The following is a 22,776-nucleotide window of genomic DNA, read 5'->3' on the forward strand; positions in this document are numbered from 1 at the left end:
AGGACTTTTCAACTCATGGTCTACAAACCAGTTTTTCTCAATTATCAGAAAAAACCACATCCATCCACAAGACCATTGTCATCCCTGGCATGGTTTCAATAAACTTCTTATCCAAAAACCTAGCTGAAGAGCTTTGACTGTGAGTTGCTTTGTGTATCACTGATGCAAGAAGCTCCACTTAGAAATTGCTGCTGCTCTTGCTAAGAGACCACCAGTTGATATCCCAAAAAAGTGCAACCATCAGCTTGTACAGGCTGCTTTGTCTCTGACAGAATATAAATTAGAGTGAGGAAGTTGGGGAAGGACACCTGCTGTACCACCTGATGTGATTTTCAGCAGGACACAGCATTGGAGCTCTGACAGGAGGAGCAGGTCTAGTGGTCTCAGAACAAAGTGATCCTGGATCTCAGGATTCTCTGGCATTGGCATGGTAGGAACCAACATGAAATATCCAAACATGAATATAATGTTTATTGATTTTAAACAAGCTGAAGAGGGAAATCAGAAGATTTAAGAGACATTTTGCAAAATGGAAAATGAGAAAGAAAGAAAGAAAGAAAGAAAGAAAGAAAGAAAGAAAGAAAGAAAGAAAGAAAGAAAGAAAGAAAGAAAGAAAGAAAGAAAGAAAGAAAGAAAGAAAGAAAGAAAGAAAGAAAGAAAGAAAGAAAGAAAGAAAGAAAGAAAGAAAGAAAGAAAGAAAGAAAGAAAGAAAAAGAAAGAAAGAAAGAAAGAAAGAAAGAAAGAAAGAAAGAAAGAAAGAAAGAAAGAAAGAAAGAAAGAAAGAAAGAAAGAAAGAAAGAAAGAAAGAAAGAAAGAAAGAAAGAAAGAAAGAAAGAAAGAAAGAAAGAAAGAAAGAAAGAAAGAATTCAGATCATTATGCAAGTAAAAATTAATAACTGTGTGGCTGATAACATGACTCATGGGTTTTCTGGGTTGACACCAATTTGACGGTGAAAAGGGGGGAAGTTTTTTTAATCTAGTGAAGAAACATGTTTCTCACAATACAAAGGTGTTGAGGATGTAAAAATATGGGTAACTGGAGTAGATGACATCCTTCATGTTCTTCTTATACACACACATGAGAGAAGTAGAAGAATGAGATTACCCTGGAGCTCGCAGCTTTAGTTCCTCTCTATCAGTCAGGTGTCCTTAAAAATATGAGGTCTTTGTTAAAGACCAAACAGAGATTTATAGACAAACAGGAAAGTTGAAACTTAGAACTTTTCCAAGATTTCATCTGAAGGAAAAGTAACTACTGCTCTGCTGCTTTATAACTGGAAAAACTATAATTTTAAAGAGAAATATAAATCTTCTCTCTCCCTGATAAAATTTACTGCTCTTCATAAACTGCTTAATCATGAACTTACTAGTGCTTTTGATTAATGGCTGGGGAGAGAAAAAAAGTCATATTCTTTCTGAATAAGAAATGGCAGTTTTGTGGCAGTGAAAACCATAACGAAGCTAAATCTATAACAGAAAGGAAATGGCTTCTTTCCAGCTTGTACAGCACTGATTGAGCTTTTAAATACTAAATAAATCTATTTGCCTAAACAGCAAGAATTTTCATTTTTCCAAAAACAATCTTAAACATGATATCAAATATATTAGCAAAATCTCATGCCGAAGGGGGGAAAAGATGTGCTCTATTTTATTCCTTTAAATCCTTCAGGTGTTCTTTAAAAGTTTTTTCATCCTTAAATAGAAGTACTAGTGACTTAGAAAAGCAAATATTTTGCTGTATTTTACCACCAAACATGCTATATCACCTTTAGAATCTCTTTACCTAGGTTTCTGTCCAGCACACACTACTGCAGTCTAAAAACATTCACGTATAACTCCTAACATTTAAGACACATTTTTTTCAAAGACTTATGGACATGGTGAACTTTAAAGAGAAAACTAATTACATCACTTTTTTCCATTTACAACTTCAGTGAAGGAATTCACCTTTTTTAGATATATCCATATGCACATTTCCCAGGAGAACAGAATCAAAAAGTATGACAGATGATGGCAAGTAGAAAAACCACTCGGGCAAATAACTGCCTTTCACAACTGTTGTATTCCCACAAGAACCATTCCAGTGGTACATAGGAACACAGGAGACAGACTGATGTTTCAAATGGGTGCAAGCTTACTTCAGCACACTGAGTTAAAGAAAGCTAAGCTACCCTTCTCCTTAAATTATCTGACAGCTGTGTAGAGGTAACCTTAAAACTAATGAAAGATGCTTTTGGGGAGAGGTGGGAATATTGAGGTTAAAGAGATAATGAACTAAAATGAAGAGAAATCAGGTAAGTTTTAAAATATTGTTGTGGTTAGCAGGCCCCAATAGATGTAGATTTTTCTTATCTGTGGGATGGAAATATCAAATATTGATGAATTATATTTCATTAGGAGAGGATGTGCAAGTAACAACTTATCAATTTAAAATTTGCAAGTAAAGAATACCTTTTCATTCACATTGTCCCCAAAATATGTTAATAAAATGGGAATATGTATTCTTCATAGCATTACCTAAACATAAGTAAACCCCTTCCTGCAAACATAAAGTGAATAGAATAGGTCAACCAAGCGAATAAAGGACTTTTTTTTGCCATGCAATACCCTTTTCAAATCTATCTCACTGTATTATGTCTCTAGAAACACTAGCCTCTACTACTTCCCTTGGAGCTGATCACATTTTATCAGAAGTAAAATCAATGTTATACTTGCAAAAGAGAGGTGCAGGAGAAACTAAAAATGGAGCCTGGCTTGCTTATGGAGTCATTGTTCTTCTGCCTTTTATTACTTAATCAAATGAGTTGCTAAATCAAGTCCATCATTAACACCAGACCCTCTTGAACTGGAGGCAGGTCAGGTCGTGATTACTCTAGAGTCAAGGCTTATTAAAAGGTATTTCCATTTGATTTTTCACTCCTACAAGTTTTTTTGTATTTTATCCAATAAGTGGAAATGAAATTATTTATACAAAATTTCCCATCTTTACAGGGGAAGTTTCCAGTCTGCTCTATGCTTCCCAAATGATGGAAGTGCAGGGCTAACACTTGCTCTGGCTCTCCTTCTAATCTTTGTGTTATAATAGAAACAGCTATACTGATTCAATAGCAGATGTTGAAGATAGTTATTTTCATCTTTACCAAAGGTCAGCCTAGTATTATGAAAGAGTGGGAACTGTGAATATGAATCCCTTTTTGTCAGAGGTCAGAACGAAAGACAACTCCTGGATTTAAGGTTATGATAGAATTCACAAGATAATTGCACTAAAATATTCTCACTTTTCCCTTTAAAAAGAAGATGATGAGAGAAAACAGAAGCCAGTACAGAACTTGGAACAGCTTAATTATGTTAGACACTACTTTTCTGAGCCAAGCTACTTACACAAAGAGTTAATATTTCCTAATGTGAATGTTTCCATAATGCACTATCTCATTAGAGGAAACTGGAGCGTTAAGTACCATTAACAATGAATTAAAAATTAGAATTCCTATTTCTTCCACCAGAAGTTTCCCCATCCAAACAATTTATTTCTCAATCATGGCAACTCTAAAAGTTGACAAAACAGGGCTAGAATTTTTAAAAATATACATTAGTCTTGATTTGTTCATGACAGGGAAAGCCTCCACAGGCAGTAATTACTTTTAAGGAGAGGAAAGTACACAAAGGAAAAATGCAAATATTTGATGGGCTGACTGAAACTGAGCTAAGTCCCAGTTCAATGCTTAATCAATTATGCCAAACTACCTCCATGTTTAAGGTGCGGGGGTTTTTTCTCTGCTAAGGCACTGTTTTTGCAGTACTCAGTTTGCAGTTTGTTACCATGTTGTTGACTGGATGAGGTAGTTTGTATTGGTGGCATGCTTTAAATATTTATGTTAGCAGAAACAGAAGGCTTAGCACAACTGCAGAGGGAATAGGATGCTCTGAGGGTACATAGAAAATATGATGCTTTTAGAGGAATACATTACACACTTCTGAGAGTTTTTCTTCTTTTGATAGCATGATGAATTTCAGCTTTCCAGAAGGTATGCAATTTATAACCAAATTTCTATTTCCATTTCCCTCAGATAGAAGTGTTAACATACACAAGTGTTAATATTGCTGGCATGAAAGACCCTAAGTGTATAACCCTCTATTCCTCCCCTCCCCACAGTGATCATTTTCTTGCAAGACAGTACAGTGGCCACAGATGTTTTTTCCCCACACTTGTTTCTGCTCTTCCCCACAGGTACCGGTCTTGCACTTCTGGGTCCTTTTTCATCTAAATCAAGCCATATCATCATCTCCACAGTCCCTCCTCAAGAATGTATGTCGAGCTCTTATAACTAAAGTAATTGAGAAGTACTCTTAAGAAAAAAAATAGGGGGAACCACATCACTTAAGTTAACACATTTGCTTCTGTTTCTTAAAACTCTCATTTTTATTAGAAAAGGAATTTTCAAAAGGCCAGAGATATTGAACATGAAATTACAGTTCTATCCTGATCACCTTCAGATATTTTTCAGTGTAAGGAACTGTTTCCTTCTCTCTTTTTCCCCACCCCTACTTTACTCCTATAAGAGATTATGATTGCAAAATGTTGAGATGATATTGGACAGAAACCTGGCATCGAGAATGAGATTATGTACTGCAAGTATTCTGAGCAAAATTATTTCTTATTTCATTGGTTTGATTTGTTTTTTTTGTGCTCTGTTGGTTGGTTTGTTGTCTGTGGATTTTTGATTTTGTGTTGTGATTTTTCAAAGAAAAAATGCCTTTTTTTAATTGGGGCTCCTTTTTACCTCATATTAGATGGTTCTGAATTCCAAGATGAAGGATTTAGACTTAAATCTTACCAAAATTTGAGATCTGGATGTTCAAGAATATCTCTTCTTCTCATGTACAATGAAGTTTCCTTTTCCTGATGCACTCACACATGTGAAAGACAAACTCACCCAATGTTTTGTTTGAGTTTTATTAAAGGGAATTAAATTCTTTTCTACCACTCTACCATCCTTGTTATCCAGGGATAAGAGAAGTACTGATCTACATAAGAGAAGTAATGATCAGCGGTTAAATAAGTAAATTATAACCTACTAGACTAGTGTGAAATCATAGTTTAATACATAAATATAGTTACTATAGAATAACCCTTGCATTCTTCTTTTGAGTATAAAATACATGTGAAGCAGTGGTTCTGAAACCAACATCACAATATCAATTTTTTTTAACAATAAGAAGCCTTCCAGATTAATGCTATTTTATAAGGCTTAAAAACAAAGCAGCAGAAACACAGTTTTGGAAGTCTTGACATTTTTCTGAAATTTTTGACAGCCTATTATTTTAGTGTGTGCTTGCACAGTTCAGAGACCTAACTGCTCTTTTTAGCATTTGAGGGAAAATAATTTTACCAAAGTGACTCAGTTTTCTAACTCTTGGAGTAAATACCCTTCAGCAGAAAAAAACTACTTGTCCAGTAGTTTTCCATAAAAGTTTTTTAATTTGGTGCAAAGGCAGTCCATGCAGCTCCACACTGAAATGCAAGCTCCAGTCCAGGAGTCAGACCTTTCAAAGGAAAAGCTTGTTTCCCCTCCCTGCTTTCCTCCTGAGGCTTCCTACTGAAGACATTCAGCAAAGGAGCCCTTGTCAACTTTCCTACTGTAAACAGGTGCACTGTGTACTCACCAAAAATATTTAGCAGTACAGAATGATGTTTGAGCTCATCTCTCATTGTCGTTGTTAGAGAGACAAGGGTTTCTTGCACAGTTTCTAACACTGTTTAATTCTGTACCTGTAACATCATGGCATGGTTTCAGCAGAGGCCAGTCCTCATTTTTCCTTCGGGAAAACCACACCAGGCACTGTTTTCAGCAGGCGTTTTTGTTTGTTCCATGGTAAATACCCTTTTGTGGGTAAAACACTCTCTTTTGTACACTTTTATTCATGTTGTTGTGGTTATTGCAATTTATTAGCAAATTGTGATTACATCTTCTGCTCTCTCATAGTGTTTCATCCACTATTGGATGGGAAGAAAGGGAGATAGCTTGAGTGGGTCTGAAGTTCCCGCTGGGTTTTAAACCAGCATAAGCATATTTTTAAAAGCTCTAGCACTTGAACTTCATATTTTGAACTACTTCAGTTTTCCTTGAAGTGCCTTACACACAGAGGGTTTCCCCTGGGAAATATCCAGTGGACCACATACAGGCAATTTCCCATCTAAATGTTGTGACAGAGAATTTATTTCCTTTTATAGCAATCTATTGTTCTTCATAGAGATGAAAAATAGGAAAGGAAAGGGGACTATGACCCCAGCAGAATAAGGTTTCGAAGTGGCTGAATATGGCATGAGACCACTCTATTTTAGGTTTTGTTTGCTTCTGACATGAGAGTGACCTCACTCACATCCCAAACAAGTACTGCGTAGGCATGAAGGTACTTGAGGAGACCCTAACTTGCTGGTTTGAGATTATGTGGTCTTCATGGAGGGTCTACAGGACTCTTCATTCTTTCAGTGATGTAGCCCAGGCTGAGAATCCTCCAAGCAGTTTTTGCAGCTACCTTTCTGGAGGGTCTGTTCCTTTTTGGCTTTAGGTTCAGAGACTAATTTTGAATACTCATTTAAGTGAGACACTTTTGAGCTCTGTCTTAGCAGATAAAGCTTTCTCATATGATGAGTCACATTTTAGGCAGTGACAATGATGTTACTAAAGAAATTCTGCCCATAAGGACATGTAAGAAATACAGACATAAACATCTATTTATGGTGCCTGGATTTGTTTTGTTTTTTTTTTTTTTTTTTTGCTCTGAGGGAAAAAAGAGATGCCAAAATGACAGGAAAAAAATAAGAAAAAAAGCCAGACAGGCTAGGGAAAGTGTACCTTCTACTAGGAGACAAGAAAAGAACCTTTCCTTAGCTTTTATTGTGCCTGCAGATGAATGTCATAACTAAACATAAAGAGGTTTGCATTTTTCTTCTATCTTAAATCCCACTCCTTTAACTCACGTGTCACTTTCATCAAAGGAGGTCACTAGCAAAAAGTGGCATCGGCCATTATAATTTTGGCAGGCTGACAATCCATTTTGTCACCTCCTACAACCCACACATCACATTACAGCATGATTCTATGATCATACTCAAAGCTGGCCAGGATCTGGTGCAGCCTCTAGAAAATGAGCCTTTAGGATATGGCTCTCAACTTTACTAAGTAATTTTATATAGAGGACTGTGAAAAGGAACAGGAAATAACATTTTGTCTCCTTTCAGAATATTGTCGAAGAAGTGTTTCGATCTCCTCTTTGCTGTAAGCTGAATAAATCCTTTGATCGGAATTTAAAAATAAAACTGAATTTAAAATTAAAATCTGCATTCATTTAAGTCCAAACAATCAAGTTATTACAAATTTTCAGATTCCTCCAGACCACAGGACTTATTATTGCCTCAAACTTAGGGTGAAGAAGATTTGTGGCAGCATATAAACTGCAACTTATTAAAAGCCTTATGAATCAGTGCAAAATTAGATATATTAAAATGGCGAAGGAATCATCCTGTAAGAAATCTTTGAAATTTCTTTAAATACCTCACTGAATACCAAAGTTGTAATAAATACACCTGGCCATGACTGTGATAATATTCCTAAGGATATAGATTTCCATTGAAAGCATGAATTCATTTTCTTTATTCAGGTAGAGTTAGTTAGAAGACATTATCACCTCTGTTTAAAAAAGAAGACAATAAGTAGATATGAACAATCTGAGCTCCAAAAACAATTTTAATCTGAGGAAAAATAAGCAAAGTCTTTTAACAAAACCCCTAGCATTAAGGAAGACAGATAAATTACTGCTATAATTTTCAATAACTCACAGAAATAGTGAAAATTTTCAAATATTATGCTCTGAAAAAGCAAAAATTATGAAAAGTCTGAGATTCAGCTTTTTTCTGACTATTATTACAGCGCTCTAAAGAAAGATGTACTACTTTTAGCTGTCAAGATCCTTAAATCACAAAGATAAACTGAAGAAAGATACCTATGAAAAACATCTGCACACTTCATTTTGCATGTAGAGACTATCTGAGCAGAAGTGAAACTCAGGCATTGGTCTTTTTAAAATGTAACACATGACAATACAAAATAAAGATTCCAAGTGATATCTATTGATCTGTACATTCAAACAAATGGAGCAAATGACACTACCTTTGGAGGAATGAAAATCAGTCCTTGGAATTCAATCTATGCCTATTAACTACACTGGGAGTTAAATCTGTGCTCACGGTGCTTTCAAGCATTTTATTACAAGTTCCAGGCAAGAAAAGACCAATAAAAACCAAACCAAACCACCTGAAGAAATAGTCCTGAAAAAAGGAATCTCTTCCAATTACCAACTCCTCTAATTATTCAGAAAAAGAAGTCACGTTTCCTTTTGTATATTCTTATGATTTAAGTACTGCTCTCTCTAAGATTGAAAATAAAATCCTTTGAATAAGAGTCTTATCAGAAGTTTGAAAAGCCAATGCATATGTCACATTTTTTACTGTAAAAAAATATGTCCTTAAAGAAAAAAAAAAAAAAACAAAGGGATGGGAGATAAATCAATAATAGATATAGTATGTAGTCTTCCTGTAGCTAAAGAATACATGAGGGAGGCTTGAAATCTCTGTACCCTCTGGGGTTTACCATAAATACAGCACCCAGTAAGCCCTGGCCAAAGCCAATGTAGCTAAGAAGCTAACTGCACACAGTCTATCTTCTTTTCTGCTGCACTCCTAATCTTCTTACTTAACAGTGCATCACAGTGTTCAATTCACTGGTGTGCTTTTAGTATGTTCAAAATGTGGTAAAAATACCTAAATAGCCATTGCACATAGAAAAAAATTTGATACATTGAAGGAGATCAGTCATTTTACCAGGGCCAGACATGAATTTGTACCTCTATTGGTAACAAAATACAAATTTTGTTGTAATCTGCTTATTCTTTACAAAATCAGATCATATGAAGGGGTTTTGAACATTTGTTTAATTAGTCACAGACTAAGCAAATCTAACATTCATTAACTGTGGATGTCCATAGTATGCACATATCCCCAATGGCACTTTCCTTTTAATGTCTGCTACATCCCTTTTCCATGCCTCTTAATTTTAAATTAGATGCCAGCATAAACACTATATTTACAAAAAGTATTTGAACATATTATTTTACATATTTAAAAAGATGACTGGTCATAATTTTGCAGAAATTCTTGAGAGATACATATTTTCTTATGAGAGATTACATATGAATGCTACATATTTTCATTGCATTATGGCTTTTTATGCAGAGCTTTACCATTTTTAATAAACAAGGAGCAAAACTACCTGTTCTGAAAGATTTTAGAAATTAAGAATTTTTTTTTAATGAAAAAATGGTTACTCCCAAAAAGGCTCAGTATTCAAATGTGGTTTGGATGTTGCTATTGTTTAAAGTTACCTGAGTTGGTCAATTTAATTCACTGAAATTTCACAATAGAAATTTCAAAAACTAACTTGTTGTCTAAGATTCTTCTGCTATGGCGCAATGTAAAAATTCACATCCAGAAGAAAATAAGCTGCCTATTGTCCAGACCTGCATAAATAAGTGAAAATACTTTAGATATTAATTTGTAATTTACTGACTGAAACACTAATTTTAAAAACAATGTGAAAGATTAGCAAGAATTACATAGCTTTTAAAGTAAATCAGGTCATAGAGGCAAATAAAAAGGGGAAGTTCTGAGACCTTGCTGTATATGACACCTATGAATTAATCATGCCCGGGGGAGGTTCCCAGTTACAAAACTGAAGTCTGGCCAACTATTACAAGGTTTGCTTCATAAGTTTCATTGGAAGGAAAAAACTTGCAATCTAATAAACATTATTGGTTCATTCTTACAGTTACTACTATGTTAGAATAAGGATTAAAAACCATCCTTGCCAGATGATAAACTCCAAGGAGGGACATTTTCAATACTTCAAGGAAATTGCTAAATATGTCATTTAAAGGATAAATCAGAGGAGTAGGTTTCTGTACTTCTTGATGCCTTGATGATCAGCATAAATCATTAGCTGTTAGCTCAAATTCAAAGCTCAAAGTGAAGGCCTAGACTAGTAATACATAAAGTGAAATTAAGGATAAAAAGGGACAATTAATTTGTAAAGATCCTTGCCAACAGGAGCTTAATCTACATGACATTAGAGATACTTGAAACTGAATTTATGGATAAACTAAACCATACCTGAATTATATAGGATGATCCAAAGCCTATAGAACCTCAATACTATGTCCCAGTTATAAACTATGTTTTACTAATTTATAGGACATTCACTCACCTAACACTTATTCTCATCAAAATTCTGTCTAAGACACCAAAAATCATATTGCCTGTAAACACATTAGAAAATGAAGGACAATTATTTTTCCATGTTTTCAAATAAGAAGAATGAGACAAGGTATAAAGTTGCCAAAACAACCCCCAAGAAAAGACCTTTTATTGTCATGCACTTAAAAATAAGTTCAGGACTGCAAAGAAATTGAATCTTTTGAGGCATCAGGTATTGTATTTTTGGTTATTTATTAATTAATTATTTTTATTTCCTGGCAAAACTACAGATATGCTAACAACTCAAAACCTTATCTCTAAACATAAATTAAGTGCTTAATATCCAATACATAAAAGATTAGACACTGGTTTCTTCTAAAAAGAAAAAAAAATCACTCTCCTCTGACTTCTTGCATGAAAAGTAAAACTGTATATGGTTTAACTGTTAAGATTAAAAATAATTTACAAATAACTTATTCTACAAGATAAAAAGTGCTAATGTTGACCAAAAAACTGCCAGTGAAATAGACTGTGCAAGAAATTTCTCTAAGGCACTAATCAGACCTAAACCTGATTAACTGTCTAATTGGCTTGATTACTGATGGCAAGAAAACATGCGCTATAAACCTGTTCATGGCAAAAGAGTCATAGAGGCTTCAGGGGACCTGAAGAGGCAAGATGTTTAGAAAACTAAAATCAGTATTTTCTAGACCAAAATTAGCACCTGAGATAGCAGATTGCAAGGATGAAGGTGCCCCTCCACCACCAAAGGCATCCACAGGCCAGGTATGGTTTTTCTTGTCTGTTACAGACTCATTAATAGAATCTTTTTGTTTAGAATGTATTTATGTAAGCAAATACCAAAGGTTAGAATTTCAAATATACTTACTGAATATGGTATCCATCTTTACTTAGAAAAATGAAATAAATTTATTTATTCTCCTCTAGCCTACCATCTTTTCTTTATGAAGAAAATGCAATTTTCTCCTTTTGAAAGCTGCTTTCCAAATAGGGATAACCTGAAATAGTACAGGCTTATGAGAGGTCGTGATCAACATTGCAAATGGAGAATTAGAGATACAGGTACTGCTGCTTTACATATGATGATATATTTTATGCATCTTGTTTCCTTCTGGCAGGAAATGTCAGTGTGTCCTTTCTGAATATTAGAATGTCATGCAGGTATATATCAGCCTGCTTCCTGATAAACACTGGAAAGACAAAATAATTTAGTAGCTTTTTAAAGAAATCCTTTTTTCAGCTTGTTTTTGATAATGTAAATCCTCTAGGAAAAATAAAGTCTGTCATTTTAGTCTACAGTCTATATTTTTATAAACTATTTCTCCACCATAAAAGTTAATTCATTGTTTTCTATTTAATTATGAAACATTTCAAACAGGAGCAAAATGATAAGTACTTTTTCTTTCATTGCCTTTGAACTTTATCTTTTCCCTATAATTTCCAAAAAACATTTTTGCTTTTTCCAACTTGACATAATCAAAACTTTACAAGACAAAATGACAACAATTTATGGCTTCACCAAATAATTATGGAAGTGACAAAAGTTCTTTAATATCAGTCTGATATTAATCATTCACGCTATTAATCATTCACGCCTATTGAAACAGTCAAAACCTCTCCATTATAAAGTTAATTTTAAGTAAGTTGGCATATCCATACTGTCATCCACAAAAAATGGCAAAAATATCTATGTTCAATAACTTTTATATACTGCAGATCTACAGGCATTGTTCATCCTTTTACAGTTCAGTATTATTGTTATTCTTGTTCAGTATTCTTATTCAGTAAAATAATGTTTTGAAAGAAGAAAACTCCTGTATGTCAACAGGTTAGTCCTGTGCAGACTGATACCTCATTTGGCAAGGTACTCCAGTAAAACAGATCTATTTAGGTTTCACTGGAGACAAGGATTAGTCTTTTGGTGAGAATAATTTCATACATCAGCACAACATTCAGTCATCAGCCTACACTGTTCAAAACTCTGCTAAAATGGAGGCACATGAATGGATTAGGGATTAAGACATTTCTTGCCTGCATGGAGATACCATCTAAAGAGTAAAGAAGAAAGAGAAGAAAGTACATAATGTCTGGTAAATGGTTACTATACTGATTAATGCACTAATTTATGTACTTATACTATTAGGAGTGAGCCTGAAACAAAGAAAACAACCTTTACAACAAAACATCATGCAAAAGCCTTGAGTATGCACAGACTTTGCATACTCAAGGATTGGAATGATAATATACTTACCTATAAATATGTATATAAAATTTATAATTTAGTTCTCTATACATATGTATATTAGAACTTCAGTGCCTGATTCTTTGAATAAAAACAGGCAGGAAAACACAAATATTTTCATAGGGAAAAAAACCCACAAAAAATCAAACCAATTTATTCTCAGAAACACAAACAAAAAGAAGGTCACTGATCTAGGAAAGGAAAAGAAAAAAAGTGTATGAAGATCTGAAAGATCCTAATGTCAAATAATTTTTCCATATGTTGATACAACCCAATACCCTTTTCTATTAATAAGCCTGCTGCACACCAGGACAAATCATTCTACATGGGATAACAAATGCTGATTGATTAACACAATGTTGTTACATAGTATTGTGGAGGCCTAGGACTCCCCATGCACATCTCACTCCTTCTTCCAAAGGCCACTCTGTTAAAACTGAGATGAGTCAAGGTACAGGTACACAAGGATTTGGTCAATGGATCTAAGTCAGCAAGTGTGGGAGGAAGTTAATATTTTGCAGTGAAAAGTTGATATCATCTCAGTATTTTGTACAGATTGAGATGTGTCATTGTGGTAAGGTAGGTCAAAATACGCCGGGTGTGTCAGCCCAGCAGGAGGTTCAGGCAGAATCGTGACTCGCTCAGAGATGCACATTGGCTGGTGAGAGGCAGCACTGAACAAGACAACTCTGCATCTCTAAGCTAAGCAGCTGGGTTTGCACCAAGGATGTGAAGATTCCAGTGTTTGATTTCAACACCCATCACAAGCCCTTCGGCAAATCCATATGGAAACACACAGAACACCCAGGAACAATGAATGGTCCGTGTGTGGCAGCTTAATCAAATTCCTACAAAAATGTTGCAGACATCAAACTACCCTTATCATCCCCAACAATGACAATCTACAGCTTCTAATCTTGTGTATTTTTTTAAGGATGAAAATAAAACAACAAATGAACCACAGAAAGCAGAGGCCAATAATAAAGCAGAGCCTAACCCAAAGCAACCAGGTCAGTAATTTATGAGTTTTCAAAGATTATGTGGACATAGTATATGTATTCTCTATAGGATTGTAAATTAAACTGTTGTTTTCCTAGTGCTCTGGCAGGAGCTCTTATTTTTTCTTTGTGGAAGAAATTAAGTTCTCTGAATTGTCATTGACCCCAGGCCAATGATTTGTTACAAATATAGGAACAGTATCCAATAATAACAAAAGGCAACAAGCTTTCAAGCGCGCAGTGCCTTCATGAGCTTGCTCCTCGGATCAGCTAGTCTAGGAAGCTCTATGTGCTCTTACTGCAATTTGGCTCCTTAGAAATCTTAAAATAAAGGTATTTAGTGGCTTAAGAAAAAAAAACAAACATATTTTTAATGTCTCTTTACTCACTCTTCTCGCCAGAAGAGATATCAGAAAATACAAGATGTACAAGAAAAAATAAGTCAGACTTTTAACTATCTGACATTCAAATATTTCACTGAACAGCCATTCCAAACTTAAAAAAAGAAGAAAAAATAAAAACAAATGCAAAATACGTCCAAAAATTTAATTAAAAACAAAAAAAAAAAAAAACAAAAAAACAAAAAAAAAAAAAAAAAACAAAAAAAAAAAAACAAAAAAACCAATGCTGTTGAAATATTTGCATCCCCGTTCAGAAGCTATTCGGGACTGGTACTCAGAAACATAGAACTCAGGGCAGTAATGCGGTAATTTTCTGCCTAAGCAGTTGGTTTCTGGAGACAGAGGCCACTGGGCATGGCTGTCCTGCCCCCCTCTTCCCCCACCTCCAGTAGCCGAGCCTGTTTTGTGCATACCAGAGCCTGAATAACTGCTTACACCTGCTACCAAAATAAAGGCTCAGGATGGGTGAAGCACCAAACGCTGCTGGGCCACATCCCTTCCTGCCTCCCTCCCTCCCTCCCTCCCAGCACGAGCAGTGCAGCCCTTTCCTTTTCCATCCTCCACTCCTGGAGAAAAACAGAGCCCAGTCTTCCTGTCACCTCATGCTTTTCCTTTAGGAGGGCAGTTCATGTTCATGTTCATTTCACTGAAGCAGCAAAGCAAAGACTGAGGAATCTCCAGTTTTTTGTGATAAAAAATAACTAAGAGCGAAGCAACTGGAAGGAGATTATAAGGAAACTTTCATAAACCTGACTTGTGTTTGTGTAATCATAGCAAGTGTCACAATTTGTTTCCTCGTGTAATGAAACTTTAAACAAAGTCCATTTAATGCAATCGTCTTGTTATAGAATGGCTGCAGCATGAAATTAAGAGAAAACAAAGTCTGACCTGAATTAACTGTAGCAGAAATGGAAAAAACCAAATTTGATATTTGGCTTTTTTAGCAACATTAAGTCACAGATACTACCTCATGACAGAATGGAGTATCAGTTCAGAAATTCTTTTTGTTTCCCATAAAACCTTAATCTAATTTTACAGATAAATATAACTAATTGAGATATATTTTGCCATAATCAACTACTTTTTTTTCCTTTTAAAATATAAGTGATGGTATAATAGCAACTACACCATTAGTTACTTCAGGAAATTTTAATAACTGAGTTAGGGTCCCTGTGGTTTGGGGATATTTTTAAATCTACCATTCTTTTGGAAGGTACTTCAAATCTCATTTTCAAACAGCTGCAACAAGACATGAAGAGTATTAATTAATTAGATAGACAATGGCTTCACAAGCCAGAAAATTTACAGGGACCACACTCAGGAGGAGCTTATGATTTTCACCACTCTGAATGTAAGTCCCTGTCATCTGAGCCAAATAAGGAACTTCTTTATCTCTGGACAGAAAATGGAAGCTAATCTAAAGCAGTTCACAGGAGGGTCCAGATAAATTTCTGCAAAATTTTGTGAACTTTGTGTCAGACTCAAAATTGTGTGATAATCTTCTGGAAGAAGAAAATGAGAATTTGTGTGGATAAGCAGAGGATGAGAGGTTAGAGAAAGCATTTAAGCTGTATGTACAAATTTGGAGTACAGTCAGAGCCCAAACAACATTAGTTAAGGCAGATCAGCTAAATGGAGAACTTCAAATGTGTTAGAGAAAAGCCTTTCCAAGGCCTCTTGTTACTTTCTCCAGTATAATCAAAACAAAATAGACCAGAAAAACTCATAATCATAGTATCAGTTTGCAATTCTATAGTGCTAAATGCAAATCAACAGACTGAGTAGAGCTTATCTTCACCCCCTTCTTTTCTCATCACCAAAACCAGCCATTACCTTTTTCCTTTCTCTACGTACTTCACAAAGCACCACAATGTTTCCAGCACACATGAAAATCCAACAGGAGGTACCATTGGAACCTGCTTGATTAAAACTTGGCCACTTAGGTTAGCCAGGAACCCCTGGTAGTTTTGGCTTCTTTGTTGGACACTCATTGCCCTATTTCTGCCCCCTCAGTTGCCCTCTCTATCACTAACTTGCTTTATGATTAATTCTTTGTATAATTACTTCACTCTGTAATTAATTCTCTCTGCTTAGTCAGTTTGTTCCATAATGGATTCATTTTTTTAATTTGTTCCCTGAATTTTTTTGGTGTACTTAACAAGGTGTGATTCACCTAATTACAGGTTCTCCGTGATATTGAATCCAATTGCTATAATTTCTTTGCATATTTATCATGTCCCATAATTGACTGGCTATACAAATGCTTCCCTTGTTTTACCCACTGCTGTTCAATAGCTCTGTTGGTGCTCTCTTTAGAAGGACATATCCAGCCTCCACCTGTTAGCTGCTGACTGCATTATCATTCTCTGTTTTATAATTTATTTCATTCTCCTGACATATAATTCCAGTTTGATTCTTTTCAACTACATTTTAGTATTTATCTGAAGTCTGTCCTCATCTTTATACTTTTCCCTTATTAGAAACTTGACTGTTTCCAATATTTTGGGTTTTGATCTTCTACTAAATCAACAAGTGTGCATGCCAGCCAGTCAGGAAGAGAGAAACGACAATCATTTCTCACAGTGGCTTGTGAGGATTTTTAGGGAATTGTAGGAATGTGATAAACTTGTTAGTATAAATAATCTACACGTGGTGTTGTCCCACCTTGTTTTTCTGTTCTTCTCAAGGACTGTTTTTGAGAAAGATGTTTTTTATTAAGTAGCCAATCAAGTCGAATGCATCGTATCACTCTATAAAAACCAAAGAATCTTTTATAATAAACCCTTCTTTTCTCCTCTTGCTTTTGTCATCTGTTCTTGCGTCATTCTTGGCTCAAGGGTGACAAACAAGAGTCACAAAGATGTTTTCCAAAGACACAGTCACATTTATTCAGCTTTTACTACAATGCATATTGGCATAGCTTTGTCCTCGGTAGGACTTGAGTGAGAAAGCTAAAGTAAAACTACCACAGGTAGTTCTATACATGCTGGAATTGCATATTCAGAGCCTAGATGCTTTGGCAGGTATCTCAAGTAAGCAGTGCAGCCCCACAGAGGAAGGGGTGCTCAAAAGGAACTTCAATTCACTCTGGACTTCCTCTTCTGTTCAGGTGCTTGAGGAACTGTCACTTTAACACTAAGAAGACAAGAAAAGGCAGAAGCTTTGGCAGCTGTCCCCTCTGACATATTAGCCTACCTGTTACACCCTGCCTCTTTCATAATAAGAAGGTTCAAACCCATATCTCTCCCATTCTTGCAGAGCTGCCTAACTACCTGTGTAAAACCCAGGCTAGAGAGGAGTGGGAGGAAGTTCCATAGCCCTCCTAACCTCTGGGCCATCGTGCCGAAAAGAAAGCAAAACCCTATGGAATCCGAGAAATTAGAGTGGAGCATGTAACTGACCTACACATGGATCACAGAATGAACCTAGAAGTTAAACAAAACAGTAACCATGCAGAAAGAATGAAGGACTTTTATTTCAGTATGTATCTATAGTATATATTAAAAGATTCAACAATTTATATTACAATTGTTGAATCTTTTAAAAAGGAGATAAAAACCCATCCCAACATGTATTTGACCCTATCGCAAATAAATAAGGCCCAGAGCCAAGAGGAGAGGCTTGATCACAAGCTGTTATACAGAATATGGTTGCTCTCCCTTCCTGGAGATAGAAATGAATCAGATGTATTTATTGAGGGTACCGAAATCCCATGCTGTAAAACCTTGGCTAATTCTGGTTAATTAGGTACCAACTAACTCTGCATGGCCTACAACTGAGTTAAAACTCTGAGAAGGGTGATTTGAATTAAACATGAAATTTTGCAAAAACCTTTGTTTGGCTTGTTATGAATTTGACTCCTAAATTGCCCTTCAGCAGCAAGACAAGACCTGTCCCTTAACACCAGGAAATCCAGACTTAAAGAAATGGTTTTTATTTCAAAAAATACAAATGAAATATGTGAATTTATAAGCTGCAGCCCAATAGACTAAACCTGCCAATCTATAGAGATTTTGAAATAATCTTATTCCTTGTCACGTTATCCTTTATGCTCATCACTGGCATCAGAAAACAGGCAGCTATTATTTCCATAAAATAATATAAAAAATAAAATATTTTTTCAAAGATTACCAAGGACTTAAATATGTTTAATCAGCTTTAATCACTCCTGCTGATGTGAAGTCTTTTAACTCCTCTCAGATCTTCATTTTTCACATGAGTGACATGTCTAAATGTTAGGGGAACAAACTCAACTTCTTCATACAATCTTTCTTTCATAGAAAATAAACTTAAATAATACTTTTGTTAGCCACTGAAGTTGAGGGTTAAGACGGATCTATTTATTGATCTTTTATTTCACCCGTTGATTTCTGAACTTTATTTCCCTGTACATAGCATTTGTTCAAGAAATGTTGCTTCAAGAAATGCCATGCTTGCAGCACCATTTCACTGCTCTAATTTTTCATACCAGAAGAAGATTACAAAGGTGTGCATTTTTTAATGTCAGACCTGAAGTCTTTTCTCTCCTTCATCCATAGGTTTTCTGTGTTGTTATTCTTTCTTGAGATCTTTGTGACCCTATAGCCATTTTTAGATGTTTTGGATAGCTCAAGAACACCTCTGTGAGGCAAGGACAATCAGGAAAATGACTAACTATGTCACAAGCATCACAGGAGTTTGTAGACTGGTTCTCTTGTTTCCATTCCATTGCGCCAAATGCCGAGTCAGTCTTTACTCTGGCTATCCAAGAGAACCTGCTCTCTATGCTACTTTGCCGGCAATAATGCTTAAAAGCCAATATGAGACTTCTAACATATTTATAAATGTCTAACACTTTGCAAAAAAGAGGAAATGTCAAAAAAATGACTGATTTTAAGTGCTTAAAATTATGTTTCTAAGGCAGATAATACGTCACTGCTAAAAAGAACAAATTACTCAAACATTAGTCACTCTGCCTCTTTCTAGCAGACTCTAACCATGTCTTTATACACCTTTTCCTGTTTCAAACAATGCTGTCTACCCTCAATTGTTTCCATGAACCATTAAAATTGGCACCATTGATTGTATATTAAATTAATTTTATTAAATTAATGTTATCATGCAGGCATATTGCAGTTTAACCCCAGCAAGCCACCAAGCCCCACACAGACTCTTACTAACTCCCTGACCAGCAGAACTGGGGAGAGAATCAGAAGGATAAAAGCTAGAAAACTTGTGAGTTTAGATATTTCATCAGTTTATTAGGGAAGGCAAAGGCCGTGCACACAGGCAAAGCAAACCTAGGAATTAATTCAATTCCCATTGACAGCCACCTCCAGGAAAGCAGGGTTCCAGTCGTGTGCAACACTTACTTGGGAAGTTAGGTACAATCACTCACAACTTCCTTCCTACTTCTTTCCTCCAGTTTATGTGCTGAGCATGGTTAGTGGTATTTAAAGTGTCTTATGGCCTGGAATATCTCTTTGGTCACTTAGGGTCAGCTGTTCCACCCGTGTCTTTCACAGGCTTCCATGCAACCTCAGTCTCCTCACCACTGTGCAAGCCCTGACTAGAAATAACAAAACCATCTCTGTATTATCAGCCCTGTGCTCAGCCCAGATCCAGCAGCAGCCACTGGTGAAAATTAACTCTACCCCAGCTGAAACCAGCACAGAGCACAAACATCAAGCTACAAAGAGTTTTCAAGTAACCATCAAATATATATTCAACAGAAGAAATATAAAGTATTCCTTTATCTTTGTCTTTTTGTCTACCATGACTAATTAACTTCCGTGTTTCTGCCAAGTATTGGAAAACAGGTCAAGATAGTTCAGGCCAATCAGATTTGCAGGATTATTTTTCATTACTGAAGGAACAAAACAGAGCAACATTAAATGTTCTTTAAATCAGCATTGCTTACACTAATCCCAGTAATAAACATCAGAAATGAGTGGTAACATTTAAAGCTGTATTACATACATAGCAACTCAACTATAATTAGTACTACACTATCATTATGCAATCATGTAGTAGTTTTTAAGCAACAATGTCTTTTAAAATTACTACATTTTGATAAAAGTCACTAAGAAGTTAACAGTAGAAGGAAGTATTTTACCATATATATTTAATTAATATGAAATAGACATTATGCATGAGTGTTCTGATGGAAATATTGCTTCCACAGACAAAAAAAGAAGATAAAAGTGAGTCAATGTTTTGTGAATCACCCTATAAAACAATATATTGTGGATTCAAAATATAATAAGATCATGTCAGTTGATTATTAAGTTGAACTAAAATGTGCTTTTGAGCAGACAAAAGAAGCAGCTCAGGAAACTCTTGCTTTTTATATTAGTAACTGCTAGGCATGACAAGTTCTACATTTATGTATATCCAACCAGTAGAGATGGGAGGGGAAGCATAGATGCGATACTGGTCAGACTGCTAGAGCAAGACAGTGGAGCTGGCTGGGAATTCTACGAAAGAAATTCTTCCCTTCCTGAACTATAGCAAAGCAAAAGCACTTTTTCTGTTCTGTACTCAAACTGCTACTATACAGCTAGGAGTAACTACTATAACAAAAAAAATCCCAAAGTGAGGTGATTACAGAAATGTTGAGATTAGCTTTGCTGTTACTCTTGATTGAGTACTTGGCTTTTTGGATTGTGGAGCCAAGGCAGGGAGAACTGGGATACTACAAACCATGAATTAAAAAGGGAGCAGAAGCTGCAACAAGTGCTGGAATTTTTTACTTCTTTTAAAGGAATTACTCCCTAAATATGGTGTTTAACTATCAGAAAAGTAACTTTAGAGGATCCATGTAAAATATTCAAAATTTAATTGTCTTTGAGCTGTCTCAAACTTAAAATACAGCACATACAACAGCAAATACAACATTCCTGATTTATTTGTTGCCATGTTTTGCTGCCAAATTTTTCCTCTGTCATTATATTACTTAAAGTATTTATGAAGGCTGAGCTTGGTTCTCCATTATGCAAAGTGTCAGACTGGTGAGATCTATCAAATTCTTTTTTGACATGGAAGTTTAAAAAAAGACATGGGAGGAGTTATAGGAAAGCATCACTTAAGGCCACTCAAATGGCAAGAGACCATGCCATTTGCTTCAAACTCCACAGACTTCCTACTTAGATGACTTCAAAAAAGTTACTAGTAACAGAAATGAAGAAATAGACTAGACAAAGTACAACATATTCACATCCTTAATTATATATTTCCATCATAATTTACTCAGCAATGAGCAATACTGTCATGGCAGCTGAAGCAACATCTTTGATGCAGTACAAACACTGAAGCACAGATAATTTTAATTAGCATTTCTATTTGTAAGAAAATTAGCTACTCTTTACTTTTTTCCTGTATTTCACAAGGCATTTCTGGACAGATCTATCTGTCCTCTACCTTGCTGCATCACTTCTTGTCCCTCAAAAATACAGAAGAGCTCTGAATTGACCATTGTTGAGCTGTCTACTGATGAATCTATCTAAAAACCACAAGTAAATTACTTATTCTAAAAGGTGAACTTATCATAAACATGCAGTTACAGTTAGCACTGAAACAGATTTATGCAGGATACTGTTCAGAGGTCAGGTCCTAGAAGTTGTGTCTCTTAGTGTTCATCTACTGAAGAAATAATGTCACACACTGTGATTCCTTCAAAATTATTATTATAATTGTTTAAAAATTCATTTTTTAAAATTAAAACATTTTTTCTAGATACAGAATCAGCAAAGGCACCTGAGCCTTCAAAACCTGAAAACTCAACTGAACCAGCTAAGACAACTCAACAGCAAGAGCATGAACTCAAAAATGGGAAAGAAGATGCTAAGTGAGTAAATGTAATTTAAAAATTTGAAGATTCTACCTGGCATCCTGACTTAACATTTCTGTGCGCCATATATCCGTTCTTTAAAAGTCCATCCTGTAAGGATCTGAAGAGCTTTATTTCAATTTCTAGGTAGCATTTCTGAGGCATTCATTTATTATATGATTTTGATAGTTTGTTATGTACATCATCCTAAATTGCAGGAATGAGGAAAAGGATTTTCTCAATTACAGTTACATGCAAACTTTAGCAGTGCTGCTGCTTAATTGTTACTATATCTTAGCAAAGAAGAAAGTCCCAGAATGCTGCCCTGAATATCTGGAATGTTTGTCGCATCATTTCAACTTGAAATTTTCACCCTGCACATTTTTTTCCTGAGCTATGCCATTAAATCAGCATTAGTCTCCACAATCAGAAGATTAGTGCTATCTCTTGCTGGGAAGAGACAAACAAATGAAAGAGTAGTATTCCTTCAGGGGAGAATCTATTGTCATTCAACCTTTGTAAAAAGCCGAGGTGACTGTTTTGTGAAAATAAAAATGAAGTCTAGAAAGCAATAAGCTTTGAATAGTTTATAGTCATTTCAGAAGCAGAGATTCATAAATTCATGGAATAATAGAATTCTTTGGGTTGGTAGGGACTTTTAAAGGTCATCATTACAAGTCCAACCCCTATGTAATGAGCAGGGACAACTGTAAGTGGCTCAAGTTGCTCAAAGCTCCATACCAGCTGGCCTTGAATATTTCCAGGGATGGGGCGTCCACCACCTCTGCCTAACAGGTGCCAATGTTCCACCAGTCATGCTGTAAAAAATTTCTTCTTTATATCTAATCTAAATTTGCCCTCTCTATGTTTAAAAATGTTAAATCTGGTAATGTCACAACCCCGCCTAAAATGTTTGCCCACATCTTTCTTCCAGATCCCCTTCAAATACTAAAAGGCTACCAATAAGTTCTCCCTGAAGCTTTCTCTTCCCCAGGCTG

The 22,776-nt window shown here is 35.5% G+C and overlaps 1 protein-coding gene across 1 annotated transcript in view; it reads left to right on the forward strand.

Moving 5' to 3' along the window:
* Positions 1–10,987: 10,987 nt before the first annotated feature.
* Positions 10,988–22,776, forward strand: part of CNGB3 (cyclic nucleotide gated channel subunit beta 3) — a 59,340-nt gene continuing 47,551 nt past the window's right edge. Inside the window, exons 1-3 of the mRNA XM_058035494.1 lie at positions 10,988–11,095; positions 13,507–13,582; positions 21,685–21,796. Coding sequence (XP_057891477.1) covers positions 10,988–11,095; positions 13,507–13,582; positions 21,685–21,796 — 296 coding nt within the window. The remainder of the gene's footprint in view (positions 11,096–13,506; positions 13,583–21,684; positions 21,797–22,776) is intronic.

The sequence above is a fragment of the Melospiza georgiana genome, chromosome 1 (genome assembly GCF_028018845.1).
Source record: "Melospiza georgiana isolate bMelGeo1 chromosome 1, bMelGeo1.pri, whole genome shotgun sequence".
Classification (NCBI taxonomy): Eukaryota; Metazoa; Chordata; class Aves; order Passeriformes; family Passerellidae; genus Melospiza; species Melospiza georgiana.